Raw genomic sequence first — 15,274 nt, 5'->3', positions numbered from 1 at the left:
AGTTGAGCTTCTAGGCCCCGATTCAAACTCACCTTAAATTGCGACTCTGACGCTTTTTAATGCTGTGGCCTCTGAACAAAAAGTTCACATATTTAAATTAACCAGAAACGAAAACATAATAATCGGAACCCCATGTGAACCCTGGTTGAGCAGATGGTTCCATGTGACTTGTAAACGTGTTCCGGCCTTGGACTGCAAACAACCGCGTGGTGGCACTTAAAATGCATGCAGTAAGTGCACAACTCCCAGAATGCAATAGTCTGTGAAAAGGAAGCCACGGTGTCCCAGTGACACGCAGCGCAGGGCCACCAGGACTGTGTGCACATCTTGCAGTAAAGTTAATTTATACATAACTATTGCCTTCTGGAAACATCTACAACATTCATGCATACATGCAACAGCAGGCGGGTGGAGTCTGGAAGTGCATTCAGAATACTTCAAGCTCTCCGAGGACGCTCTACAAATCGTAAAAAACAGGTCATGTTTGGATTTTTTCTTTGCTAGTTGTGATATTTTTTTGGCAGAGAAGGCTCGGTGAACGAGCACAGCTTTTGGTGAAGCAGACTATCGCAGCTGTAAAAAAGAACGGGTTTAAATATATCTACATACATTTGTGTCACGCCAGGAATAGTCTGACAAACTCTTTCGCTGCACTGTGGCAAATGTTACCAGGAAAGAGGAAATCGAACATGAAGCCCGGGTGCCACACAACGCGATCTGCAGGTGCGCGTCTTTGTGAAGACGGAAACGAGATTTTACCCAGCGCACACAACATTTCTTCCACAACTCTTCCGGTTGGGGCTCGTGCGCTGGCCACAGGGCGAGCAGGGTCACAGGCGACGAGGTGATAGACACCAAAATGTCAGACAGCCTACCGACTGTTGTTGCCATGAGATGCAACAGTCAACATCAGTCTGATAAGCTATCCGACAGGAAGGTAGCCCCGAGGAGAAGGGGCGACTGGCCGGACTCCATGGGCGAAGGACGCCGGTGAGGGATCAGTATGCATCAGTAGGCACTCTGCCCAGCGGCACACCTGGAGAAGGAATGGTTAGGAGGCACGCATCAGTCACCAGATGCCCCAGGCACACAGTGGCAGCAAAACTTACCTTCTGCAGGCTAAGAAATCACAACTTGTGAGCTGCCCTGTGTTGTGCAAGCCTGCAACATACTGCACTGCCACATACATAGCGAAGAAACACTTGCTTAACTTGACACACACAAACTGACCCTGATTTATAACTTCTGACAGTCTTGCATTACACACCAGGTTTTCCCTTCACCTCCCAGTTTTACGGGTTTTGTCTGGACAGACACCAAGATACTGTGAAATGCTTGTGTGCGATCAGTCCACTAGCCTCTGTAAGAAGCAAGGTTTTCAGCGCAACCAGTGTTCTTCGGAAATCCCCAAACAAAGGGCTCAACAGACGCCTTTTCTGGGTAAGATTACCGCGCACGCAACCCATGCGTGCCTGTAGCCTTAAAAGCCACAGCATGGAAACATGGAAGATCAACTCCATGCCAAGGCCCCAGGCTGTAGAAAAGACTGACACGAGAAAGATGGCAATGATCAAAGGCGGCTTTTATAAAGTTTGATTTCCACTTTCCAATCTAAATATACAGAATTAGAAAAAAACAATGTCAGCTCCCTTGTGCAAAATGGAAACCAATCCTCGCCTCAGCAGAGGTGTTCAGGACGTTTTAAGAGGGCATAAAAGGCCAGGAAAGCAGAGGAAGAAGTGGCCTACGCTTTCAAGTAAATCATGGAATATCGAACAGCAGCACCCTGGGGCATGCAAGAAAGATGCTCATCCCTCACTCGGCACCCAGGGAATGTCCCGCCACTCCCAATCCAACCACATGTACTCGTGTTGTATGAAAATATCTTGTATGAATGTACACCAGGCCCGTAAGTCAACCACAGACTCCCACGCCGCCCCAGGAAATACCGCGTGGACCAGGTTCAGGCCATACATTACCTTAACACATATTAATTAGTTCCTTGTTGCTGTTAAGCAAGATCAGCCACAGATGCGAGGATTTCCAACACAATAGAAAAATAATAAGTTATTACAGTTAAAAAAGTGATGATGGGCTTGTTTCCCCCGTGAATGTGTTTCTTTAAGAAAAGACGCCAATTTTAAGATGAGAAGTGCCAAGCTACTTTCTGCTAAGAGCCCTATTTGGATTTCTCGGTAGAGTTCCTCCTCTGCTGCATCCGCTTGGCGTAGCTCTGGGCCATGGAGTTGATGATGGAGAGGATGAAATAGCACACCATGATGATGACCACCTTCTCGAACAGCCAGGACAGCCAGCTTTCTCCCTGCACAGGCGAGAGAAGCGCACAGAAAAAGGTGACATAATTATTTAAAGGCAGCAATGGAATATCAAACTGTGCCAGACCCCAATACCGGACTTCCACCCCCTGCCCTGGTCTGCCCCTCTCTCGGCTGAAACACCATCTACCAGGCACCTTCCTCATTCCTATGACTCCTCTCCAGCCCTCCTTCCCTCACTCCTGGACCCTCTTTACCAACTCTTGTCCCCCTGCAGCTCTGAGGCGAGCCTGGTAGCATAAAGCGATTATAATAATAATATATTCCCGATTCAAATAACACATCCATTGCCTTCGTGCCATCAAATGTATTTCACATAATAGGTCCACAATAACTATTTGGAAGTTTTTTTTTTTCAACACCCCCCCCCCCCCCCCCCCCTGCCGAATAAAGCATTTTCGTCACTAGCCACAGATTATTTCGCATCGATCAGCCAACGGGGACAGCGGCGTAGGAAGGCGCCAGCATTTGTGAATCGCGCATGCTCACCTTATGGCAGGCATCCTACAAACACCCTGCCATGGAGCGTGGGGGCTCGCGGGTGGGAACGCTGAACTACAGCTCTCTCCTGTGGCAACAGCAGGAAGCACAGAATTTCCCTAAAGGGTAGGGCCGACAAATACCATGTCACTATATTTGGCAAGAATAAACAGCGCGGATCAGTCTGTATAGTGCCAAGCAGCAGAAGCACCAAACATTTATAGGCAGCACGAGAGAGGGAGATGCTATTTAGGGTGCGGAGAGGTGGGGGCGACACTTCAGGGAAACAGGACGTGAGACATCCTCCAATGTGTATCAAGTGACAGCGCGTGGAACGTGTGTTTGTTGAGTCACCAAGCGCCGCAGCCGCCAAGGCTGATGCAAATCCGCCTCACCCGGGGGGCGGTCAATAGACGGACTGTTCTTGTGACTGCGGGTCACGTGACGGCTTAGCTCAGCGCCTCGATGAACGTCTAAGTGCTGAGCTGATACAGCGAGCTTCCTTTCCAGCGGTGCTACGTGACTCGCTGAGTAATGAGCGGGCTTCCTCGACTGAGCGTCCGGCGCTGGGTGCCCGTAAAGTGCTGCCAGAGAAAGTGATGACTGCAAAGCACGTGCTTCCCCCAGCAGCGGAGCCCCCGCCCCAGACAACTCCCAGGGTCCCTCATACAGAAATCGGAAAAGTTATCACTAGGGTAGGGGCGGTCACGTGTTGGGCAATCCGAAGGGCTTCCCACAAGCAGGTGGATCTAAGTGACCAGTGGGGGCTGGGGAGGAATGGGGCACAGGAGACGGTAATCTGAACATTTCCGAAAATTCAGGTGCCTCTGAAGGAACCGTAGGGCTGGGGCACTGTCAGTCACTCTCAGGAAACTGGGCAGATTTCTCAACAAATCGGAGTCACGTATTGGGTTGGGACAGAGTCAGCCACATGTCATTCGCGGATCAAGAAAAAGGCCTGTGCGTCTGAGGGGACGATAGTCCTGGGAACAGTTCACCCAGCAGGCAGTTTGGCATCTCAGCAGCGCGGGGAAAGAGTTAATCCGGGACGCGGAAATTATCGCAATGTGGGCTGACGACACGCGTCCCACAGCCTTAACACCTTCCCTGTTTTCTGGGCAGTCCAAATATCTACAAATGTCCCAGTAGGTTTATGCATAATAATGTTTTATAGGGAGAAGCACGTGTTTGTGGTAGTAGTCGATGTTATGGGAGAACGGATTAAACCATGTACTGCAAGCGCTGCTGGAGTTGCGCATGTCCACGCTGGACTAGCTTCTTTTCAGCCGGCAGTGACAGGTAAAGCGTGATAATCAGGAAAAACACGAGCAAGCCAAATAAAAGACCGAGGGTATTGCTACCAAAGATCACGTGTGCTGCGCCCGCCCTCAGTCGGGACAAGTGTCTGAACAGTACACAGGTGACACTTGCCTTCCCTGGAAACAGACTCCTGCCAGGACGCTTACAGCCAGAGCGCGCGTGATCAACCCCAGACACTTCCTGTCGCAGGGGCAGCTCTTCCCTACGCAAAGGCCTCGGAAAGTATCCCCCCCCAAGTCCTTATGTTTACACGCAACTACATTTATCGGGCTTAACACAGAGAGGTATAAACAGTACTCAGTTCATCAAAGTGGAAGGATCGAAGGTGGAAGCTGCTCGTCTGGGCCTGGAACCTGCGCCTCGAAGCTTACTTTCTCATATTTACACCCCTCGAACAAGAGCACAACTAACGGAGGTGAACCTTTTAGGTCCAATCCTGCACATTCACAAACTGCCCTAGAAGGATGAAAGGCTGAGTTGGCTATGCCTGAACTAGAACTCGTGACACTCAATAGGGCAGATTTCCTTAAACCCGAATACGTCAAGTCACCTGCTCATCTTGCAATACCAAATCCAACATGAAACCTTGCATAATATATAGAAAGCGACCGGAGAACAGGGAATACACACCAATAAGCACAATGCTCAAAGTTGTTAAGTCTTAGTGGAAGTCACAAAACCATTCAGCCCTCAAAATGGAACAGAAACACATCTCTTCTATGCACTGTAATATGCAGCGCTTCATACGTAACCAACACTACCTCACCAGAAAAGAAACACAGTGGTGTGCCATCTGGGGCCACACTGACAACAAGCCGTTTCATCTACTCATTCATTCATTCTGGCAGGCAGCTCCGGTGAAGCCGCGGAAGGACGGGGCTCCGCGGGTGAGAGCAAGCAGGCTCTTACCTGGGGGGCTCCACTCGCCGGCGTGTGGTGCAGTTTCTTCCGCTGCGCATCCAGGTACTCGCTGAACGGCTTCTGAAGCGATGGCCCGATGCCTGGCACAGCTCTGCGGAGGCCCATCCAGGGAAGGCGAGACCACGGCAACAAGGAAAAGGAGGGGAGGGGAGGGAAACACGTCAGAACCTGCAGGTCACATTCCCACTTACCAACAGTGAAACATCCCCGCGCACGGCCACCTGGGCAACACACCCTCCAGAACCCCCAGCAGATTCAAAAACAAAACAAAGCGAAACTCTAAAAACAACAAAAAAAAAGATTCCAATACGGCCAGTCTGTGAAGGAAAAGTGAGGAGAGAGAGCCGGGCGCAGGCGGCTGCACGCCGGTTCCTGGAGGCAGCTGGGCCGGTAGCGGTGCTCCGGCTCGGGGCATGAGCCGAAGTGAGGGGACTTCTCAGAACTTCCCAATATTTATCAGCAGCAGTTCCTGTAAGAACTGGTTCAAACCGATTAAGGAGGAAATGAGTCGTGCTTCTGTCATCTCCAGTTGAAAAGAAACTGCCCGCCCTCCTTGGGACCGGTCTCCTCCTTTTTAAAGGAGTTGCTGCCCCCACCCATACTTTTTTTCTGTAAAACCAAAGTCCATATTAGGTCGTAGTGCCCGTCATCCCAGCACCAGTGAGTGAGCCAGGCCCCTCCCACCGGCTCCAAGTGGGTGATTAACACGAGGGAACAAAGGAGGGACAATGAACCTTGTGCTCGGTGACTTCATAGCATGCAGGGGATGAGCTGGACTCCAGCTTCCGCACCCAACACACCTTGTTCAGCACCCAGCAGGGCTAGGCAGTGGGCCTGGGGCCAGCCGTGCCCACGGGATAGGCCATGATCAGAGCCTGGCCACCTTCCTTCCTCTGCACCTAGTGGAGAGACGTTCAATGTCCCCTGCCACCACCTACAACCCCAGCCTCACCCTAGTCACAACTACATTCCCTGGGGCGCCGTCTTTAACTTTACATTATTTTTTAATAGTTTATGTATTAATAGTCAGCTACGGCCTTTCTCCGCCTGTCTCGCTCTCATTTCCGGGCTCCACTTTTCTGGCAGTTTTTGTACTTGGGTATAAAAGATGAATGCACGAGACTGTGGCAGGTTCCACAAGGAAATGGCTGCTACCACAGTTGCAGGGTACTAATACACATTACTGCAGGTAGCAGGCCGCCTGGTAGGAAGCAGTGTCCGAGTCAGACAGCAGATCTGGAGCTCTGGGCCCAACTGTTCCATAATATGACCACAGGCTCTGCCCGCAGCAAGGTTGCCAAATGACCTGCCGCACTACATACATGAACCAACAACTTTGTGCTCCTCTCTAAGAAACGAATTTCTGCACAGACAACTATAGCGTGCACAGAAAGAGACAGACTGCCTATATTCTACCACATTACACCCGGTTGCAAAATCCTCTATAGTTCCCCTCATTTTCCCATCCAGGGGAGTCCACAGAATCTGCCCCACCCAATCCCAATAATCCGGCGAGGGTCTTTGCCATCCTGGTTCCAGTTTACCCCCAAAACCCTTTGTGAAAATAAATACACTGCTGCAGAAAATGTTAAGAGGTTTTACGCATAGCTGTCCTGGCAAGCCACCGAAATGTAACCTACCTACAGCAGTAATTCTACTTCCAAGGACATTGTGTACTGCAGGACGCAGAGAACGGTGTAGATAATCGATGAAAATTCTCTAAAATGAAGCCCATCTGAATAGACCTCTCATCCCCTTCTCTTTGCAGGACAGATACCTCGGATATATGGCCCAGAAAAGTACGGTGGATTCCAATACGTCCCCACCTCTTGCTTCTCCCTGACTGAAGTCCCAGACAACACTGTCTCTGCCTGCCCGGTGCTCGCTGCTCTGCTGACCGCCTTGGTTCCCACTGTGGCCATGATGGCTTCAGCCCAGAAACCATACACTTCAGTTACAATACCTTCTTTCTCAGCCGCGAGAAGCGAACTGGAAAAACCGCTTTCCCCTTTCTTACACACCAAGTCACACAATGACTAAAGCAATGCCCTGTCTACAGCGCACACTGACTGAATACTCATGTCTGATCGGACTCGTAGTTAGAAAAGGACGATGTCCATTTTCATTACTCGTCCACGCCTAAATGTATGTGTACAACGACATTTTGCACATATGTATACAGACACACATATGTAATGTATGCAGGGAGACCTGCATTTACTGCACAGAGACACATCTCTCAACTTTCGCTCCGGACTTGTTCAGGCTTTTGTTCTTGTCGGACTAGTCAGCCCATGCCGGGAAGTCTCCCCAATGACTCGCTGGGCTCACCAGTACGAGTCACCACTTTTTGACTCATCCAGCTCTCAAGCGAGGGGTGTTTTTACACGGGAGAGGAAAGAAGGCACTGTAGGGCAAAGTCCTTTCAGAGGTGGGAGTGCACTTTTTAGCTTACTGGTGGCATACCTTCTGAGGCTGCTGTCTATATTATCACGAGGAGGCCTCAGCTCCAACCAGGACTACATAAAAACCTCAGTGGTGCACACAATGATGAAGAAATATCAGTAAAAAAGGGAGTGCCGGTAGCACTGCAACTCATTCCAATGGACAAGTATCTCAGCTGAGACAAGGAAGCAAGAGAGAAGTGCCTGCCAGTATGTTTTCTACATTTCAACCACTGCTCTCAAGCAATGGAAGACAAAGACCCCATAAAATATACATCTGCCCGCAAGTACACTGGGATTGTGTGCACAAGTGGACTACAGGATGGACTGGACTTCCTGGCTGTAACTTCTTGTTTCAATGACAGATGAGGTTAGGACCATCTCTCAGTGTAAAGTTGTTTGTCTTTTTTAACCACTGCCTATAGCTGCTGCATCACGCAGAGAATCTCCAGTTCATACAGAAGCCTACTCTAGCAGAACCAGACCAACAAGTAAGGTAAGAGTATTAGTTCAAGCAGGAGATCGAAGCAAGATCCAACCTTTAGTCACAGAGCACCATTTTACAACCGAGCTAAGGTGCCGTAGGGAGCCACTAGCTAGTTTTTAAAATTAACATTTGGAAAAACATTGTGTAATTAAAATGTAACAGGAAAGATGCTATTTAAATAATTACAGTGTAAACTGAAGGTAAAGCTGAATTCTGCAACAATTTTACACAATAAATGTTTTTATCTAACAATTACTATTGTTTGTGATTTATTTTTAGCTGAAAGAAAATGTATTCTAATACCACTTTGCCCTGAATATACTATAGGCTCAAAGGCTCGCACTTTTCAGAAAAGATGTACAAATTGTAGTTCAATAGATTATCACTTAAAGCAACACAAATCACCCTCTTCATCATAAGCTTTCAGGTTTTCTTAAACCGAATTTCAGTTCAGCAGACTTGTGCTGAGAATTAAACAGAATCTGGGCAATAAATAACCAAAATACCTTAGAAATGCAAAAAGGAAAGCAATCTGACAGAAGGGTATATTGTGGCAAAACAGTAACACTGGTGACTTTGGGCTCTTGTGTCATACTAAACATTAATATGCTTTCAGGAAAGATTATTTTTACTGAAATCCTTCAAGTAGTATTATGTATAAATGCTAAACTCCAGATTTTCAAATAAATGCTTGCGTTAATACTGAAAATTCATTTTCCTACATTAAAAATGGTTAAAGAAATAAGACTGGAATTACAACGTGATTAATTCTGATTGATAGTATTTTACAAAAACTAAATAAGATAAAACAACAAAATAGCTCTTCTCATGAAATTTGAGTTAAAAGGCAGGGTAAAGCCAGAATAAGAAGGACCCAGAATCTGATGGATGGATGGATGGATGGATATATATATATATATAAATATATATATATATATATACACACACACACACATATATATTGTTTTTTTACTCTAAGTAAATGTCTCTTGCATGACCCATCTCTGTCTGCTGCACTGCCTTGCTTGAACTAACGTAGTGTTGGTTTTTACAAAAATCATGCTTTATGTTGGGGAACATCTGCAATAAAAAAAAGATGGTGTGTGTGACAATTTGCGGATGCCAGAGGTGATACTGTATAAGTGGTAGTTCTTGTCGCCCTCAGATGTTTGATAACAACAAAAAAAATACTGTCACTGGTGAAGGGAAACGTCTTCACACCGTGGATGACTGGCCCACAATAGCTAACTCTGCAAAGTTAATGAATGGACAGAGAATCTTTCTATATCACTCACTGTAAACCTAATAATCTCTAGGTCAAAAATTAAAAACAAATCCTATACAACGAGATGAAAAAGCAAATTCGAAAAAAGAGCGCACAATGAAAAAAAAAAACGTACGTTCTGATGTAAATAAACAATTCACCAAGTTTTTAAAATAGATATATACTCTTTAAAAGGTAGCAGAAATCTACAAAATGAATGTATTTTGAATTACTGTGCCTCTTAACTCTGACAACGTTTCGCTACCAATTGAAAAAGTTAAAATAATGCTGACAGACAAAGCAAACAATCAAAAATAAAAAAAAATGAGTAATAGATCCTCTTCACTTTCAAGTCACATTTTAAAGTGTTATAAAACGTCTCAAATGTTGGGAAGTGCATTAACAAATAGTACTACTGAAACAATAAATAAGGACCATATTGATCTACCTTTTATTCAGGTAGTATCCTACATATATTGCCTTTATCATATAAAATTAAAGAGACTCCGAGTACATTGCATTCTTTTTATGTGCCCATCGCCGTAAAAATATATTTTTGTCATTTAAATCTTCATGAGACTGCTTGGAGGAAATGACGCGTTTTACTAGACCGCTGCGGTTGTTGTGTGCAATATTGTTGTCATGAAAATCAGACATGTGGTAAAGAGACATGTTCTGCATGTTGTGCATAAGGGCAGAAGCTTTTACAAAGTTTTGCTCATTGAATGAGAAAGAGATGTGACGGGAATAAGAAATGAAATATTCCTAGAGCCAGCATGGACGCTAAAATTCTGCATTTTATTACCTGCATTATAAGGTTACCTACAATCATGCAAACATGTAAGTGTCCTCAGCACCGAATTACACTGAAAGTAGATTTTGTAGTCATTTTACTGCTAACCAAACTGTAAAAAATGAAAGCCAGCAAAAATACAGAAATAAATGTTGAGAGATGTAGCAATGACTTCAGAAAATAGGAGAAGGCTTTCACATTTTAATACCATTTTCTTCAGTTCATAATCTTTCTAAATCTGTGGAGAAGGCTAATGACCGTTTCATGTTTTGGTTAAACAAAACAAGTTATTTACTACTTAAAAAATGTTACTGGTGTATGTGCGATGCGCCAAGAGAATGAAAATAAATCCTATCTCCTAAAGTAATTTGCACCTCTCCCCCTCCGAGCAGCCTTTCTGAGCACAGATTCAAATAGAGAGGGGTTTTAAGGGAGAAAGTCAATTATTTTTAGGAAACGAAATTATTTTTTTCAAACTGCACTATAGCGTTATTTTGTTTTGGTTTTAGAAAATATTTTGGCTTAACTGTTCATTTCCCAAGTTCTCTGTTATACAAGGTGGTCTCAGAATAAAGACCATGTAAAGCCAAATTGCTGGTTTTCTATTTTTTTATGGATGATCAAAGTCAATCTATACTTCTGTGCCACTTGGAAAAGAAAGCAGAAGCAAAACATAATGGGCAATGATCATAATACTTTAAAATAAATTACAGACAATTTTCACAACAGATTGGCTTTCAGCATTATGCTTTAATTTTCACCAAATTTATTTTATCTTCTGGTCCCCTTTGGATTTCAAAACGCACTCCATAAAGCAACAGCAGTATATTTGAAATACACACACAAACACTCCGGCATGGTAAAAACAAGCTAATTTTACTTGTTCAGAAGGAAAAAAAAATACTAACTTAGCTCTAAAAATGACAACCTGTATGAAGTTACAAATCTCACACACAACACACACGTATACACGTACTCACTGTATAGACAATTTTCGATTGGTTAGAGTGCCTGGATCTAATACATGACGTTCATTATGAGTGTTGGGATAAATCGAATGACTGTAATTATTTGGAGTAATATAGCAAATTAATATTTTCACCAAGTGGTGATTAAATGTGCCAGTTATTCATCCAGTCCCTTATTTGTCTGCAGTGTTCAATAAATATGCTATTGCACTGTCCCGACACAAATACTGAACATACACTGGGATGTTACACGGAGGATAAAGCATCTCCGTAAATAAATAGGGTGTGGAAGAGGATTAGTTTAACTGGGACATTATTATTATTGTTTTAACACTCTGGGCACTTTTTTGTATCAAACAATATATACTCCAACAGAACAGTGTAATAATGCACGTGGTAATGCAACAGCGTTTTCAGCAGAAAATGCAATACATGCGATATTGTGCTATCTACTGACACCAGTACCCAGAGTGTACCTACGCTAATGCATGGACAGCAAATACAGTTCAGTGAAGTAGTATACGGTTACTGATTCCTGTCCATTTAAGACTGTTTCATGTTTGAAACGTTCTGTGCATTATTCTCACAAACGATATATGCTCTAATGCCAGTGCACATTTAGCTACTTTGCCCCTATAAGCAAAGGAGCTAAATTGTCGGTAAATGACAAAGACGACTGGAATTCTAATAGCAACTGATCGATCTGACAACATTGTGTGATCTTGGTTCCTCTCCATGTGTTTCAGGTCCATCTCTGAAAACTGCAACACCTTGGGATCACATAGATGCTGGTGCTACAGTAAACAAAACTGTAATCTACGTATACTTGTGCCACGACCTGGAGAATACACGTACTCGAAAAAAATGAAGCGTGGTAAATGTGGCCACCATAAATGTACACACTACCTTCTTTAAGCTGTTTCTCCTTCTTAACTTAGTATCTACTGGAACACTACTTTATTTACTCCCATCTCGACACGGACAATACATTTGCCAAATAAGTTAGTAAATAGCTACATTTCTAACACATCTTCCCTGCTTGACCTAAGCACTATGTACAGTAGGAGGTGACGCACCATGTGCCTTTGGAAAGCTGTGGTCTCACTAAGCACTATGTACAGTAGGTGACACGTCATGTGCCTTTGGAGAGCTCTGGTCTCACTATGTACAGTAGAAGGTGACACAGCACGTGCCTTTGGAGAGTTGTGATCTCACTAAGCACTACGCATTAATACGGTATGTCACAGTCTATTCATGTAGTAACAAGCCAGGGAGGTAATGAACATACAAACATTGAAGTTCCATGAGTCTCCATTACAAGATGACAAATCCACCCCTTCTTGTTAAATCTATTTTTATAATAAAAAGTGGGCACCTTTTTTTCAGCCTTAAGCCACCACACAAAAAAATTTCCAACATCGTTTTGGATGATAGCAAAATAACACAACCCACCTTCCCTAATAAACAGCACAGCAGCATCATGTGCAGTCTACATGTGTGTGCCCAGAATGGGTCAGTGTGCAGAGCGTTCAAAGGCCTAAAGAAGAGTATTCCTTCCTCGGGTCCTCTTAAGATTTATCTTTTATGGTGCTGTAAACACTGTGATTCGCTAGGACCACAAAGCACTTTATCCAAATGGCTCCTTCAAGTGTCCCACTCTCGTCAAGACATCACATGTTGGGGTATCTGGGTGCTGTACGACTCATTCCTGGTCACCCTGTAATTGCATATCTAATTTAGGATCAGGCCGTTATAATTAAGTCAAGAGCAACATAAAATACTCTTAAGCAAGGCAGCAATCTGAATCAAACGTAGAGAACATTAATATTTCGATTCCCGATGTCGCAGGACTCTGGTGACCACAAACATATTATAATGTAGGTAGTAGCTCTGGCGCATAGGGAATGATCACAAGGCTTAAACTCTAGTTCACTGTAACCTGTGCAAAGGTGAGTATAGTTGAAATGTTGCGTTAACTAAGGGTCTGAGGCTTCTGGAATAGGATCTTTTATCCGAGGCTTGCACGGGAGCTTACTGACTGTACTGTAGGCAGTTGGTTCAAGCAGGGGTTTCTCACATTAAAAGGCCCACCTTAGGATAGTGGCGCTTGCACCAGCAATACTCCATATCTCAGTCTAGTTTGCCATTTATATAGCATACACCTCTGATTAGGAAGAGTGACCGATGCAGTAGGTCTGCCTATGATGAGAACTCAAGGCTCCCAAGCAGGCCCTCCTATGATGAGAACCCAAGGCTGCCAAAGCAGGCCTTCCTGTGATTAGAACCAGAGGCTTCCAAGCACGCCCTCCTATGAAGAAAACCAACGGTTCCCAAGCATGCCATCCTATGGTGAGAACCAAAGCCCCAAGCAGGCCTTCCTATGATGAGAACCCAAGGCTCTCAAGCCAGCTCTTCTATGATGGGAACCTGAGGTCCCCAAGCAAGCTCTCCTAAAAGGCGAACTTGAGGCTTCCAAGCAAGCCCTCCTATGACGAGAACCCAAGGCTCCCAAGCAAGCCCTCCTATGAGACCCCAAGGCTCCCAAACAAGCTTTTCTAACAGGTAAGCTCGAGGCAGCCAAGCAGGCACTCCTATGATGAGAACCCAAGACCCCAAACAAGCCTTTCTAACAGGTGAACTCGAGGCACCCAAGCAGGCCTTCCTATGACGAGAACCCAAGGCTCTCAAACCGGCACTTCTACTGTGGGTACCTGATGTCCCCAAAGCAAGCCTTCTGAAAAGGCGAATTCGAGGCTCCCAAGCAGGCCCTCCTATGATGAGAACCCAAGGCTCCCAAGCAAGCTTTTCTAACAGGCGAACTCGAGGCACCCAAACAGGCATTCCTATGATGAGAACTCGAGGCACCCAAGCATGTACTTCTTTCTATGATGAGAACCCGAGGCTGCTAAAGCAGGTCTTCCTGTGAGGAGAACCCGAATATGCCAAAGTTGGCCCTCCTACGACAAACACCTGAGTCTTTCAAAGCAGTGACTCTTATGATGAGATCCTGAGTCTTCCAAAGCAGGCCTTCCTATGACAAGAACACAAGGCTACCAAGCAGGCTCTCCTATAAAGAGAACAAGGCTCAGAGCAGGCTCTCCTATGATGAGAGCAAGAGGCTTTTGAGTTCTTCGGTGGGTGATAAAGTCTTTGGGCTATGTCACTGTCCTGTAGGAATGCCAGAGTCATCTATTTATGCAGGGTCTAAACCCAAAGTATGCTTATGGACCCACAGAAAAGCCCCTGCCATAAAACCTAGACATAGCCCAGAAGCAAGTAGTACAGTTAGACCTTCCAGCAGTACTTCTCCTCTAGAGTCCCTTGGCCTGGTGAACGCTGGAATAAGGTGCCCGCTGAAGACTAAGCAGACCAGAGAATAGATAGAATATTTAAGCTCTCCATTCTTCAAAGATGGTCTCATCACGGTACTATAATGTACTTTGGCTCTATATTTATAGCACTTTGTACCCAGAGTAGGAGTCAAAGTGCTTTTGGTGCGCAGGCAGCACATTACTCTATAGGTTGTGCTTAGTTAGAAGTGACTGAAATCATAACATGCTCTAAGTGGAAATATGTTGGTGTTGTGCATGGTGCCCAATGGAAAGCTATATTTGTGTCACATATGAATGCACTTGAGTGTGAAGTGGAGAGAAAAGGACTGCGGGAGTCTTTTATACTTACACATCATCAGTGTTACACAGCACACTAGGTAGAGAAAATGGGAGAGTATTCGACAGGCCACTGTTTGGTCTGCACATGACCTACTCTGCCCTGGCCCAACTGCTTTTCACAGGCACTGGCCAGACGAGTTTACCAAAAGGCAATTAGTCTCTGGTGGCAATTACCTCGATACTATTAAAGGGCCTAAATGCCATATGACCTTAAAAATTCTGTCACTCTTTAAGAGGTCTATATATAGGTCATGTAGAACGTGGGAATTCAAAGAACGTACTTAGACATAGCAGTCAAGAACGGAAACGTGTTGACCTTAAACAACCAAAAACTGTAGGATGAAAGTAATGGAGCCTACTTCGATGGCGCAATCTACAAACTGAATCCCTTCCAGGCACATTGTCCATCTACACAGACAGGGGAACTGAGCAAGATAACTTTTCCCCAAACTTACACAATTAAGCGAAGTAGGGACCAGAACTCGCCTCCGTTTGCTCCACGGCCGGTAACTTTGTTCACTACATCACCTCTCCTTGCTTTTTCCAACAATCACTAAATGAGGTGAGAACTGTAATATTAATTTTACAGA

General features: G+C 45.0%; 1 protein-coding gene across 4 annotated transcripts in view; it reads right to left on the bottom strand.

Moving 5' to 3' along the window:
- Nucleotides 1–1,565: 1,565 nt before the first annotated feature.
- VMP1 (vacuole membrane protein 1) overlaps nt 1,566–15,274 on the bottom strand; it is a 682,493-nt gene continuing 668,784 nt past the window's right edge. For all 4 annotated transcript variants that reach the window (XM_069226431.1, XM_069226430.1, XM_069226432.1 and 1 more), the window contains 2 exons: nt 5,046–5,148; nt 1,566–2,323 (listed from right to left, as the gene is read on the bottom strand). In XM_069226431.1, the coding sequence (XP_069082532.1) occupies nt 2,180–2,323; nt 5,046–5,148 (247 nt within the window). In that variant the 3' untranslated portion in view covers nt 1,566–2,179. The remainder of the gene's footprint in view (nt 2,324–5,045; nt 5,149–15,274) is intronic.

This window comes from Pleurodeles waltl, chromosome 3_1 (assembly GCF_031143425.1).
Source record: "Pleurodeles waltl isolate 20211129_DDA chromosome 3_1, aPleWal1.hap1.20221129, whole genome shotgun sequence".
Taxonomy (NCBI): Eukaryota; Metazoa; Chordata; class Amphibia; order Caudata; family Salamandridae; genus Pleurodeles; species Pleurodeles waltl.
Note: the sequence above shows the minus strand (reverse complement) of the source record. Positions and strands in the feature narration are given on the sequence as shown.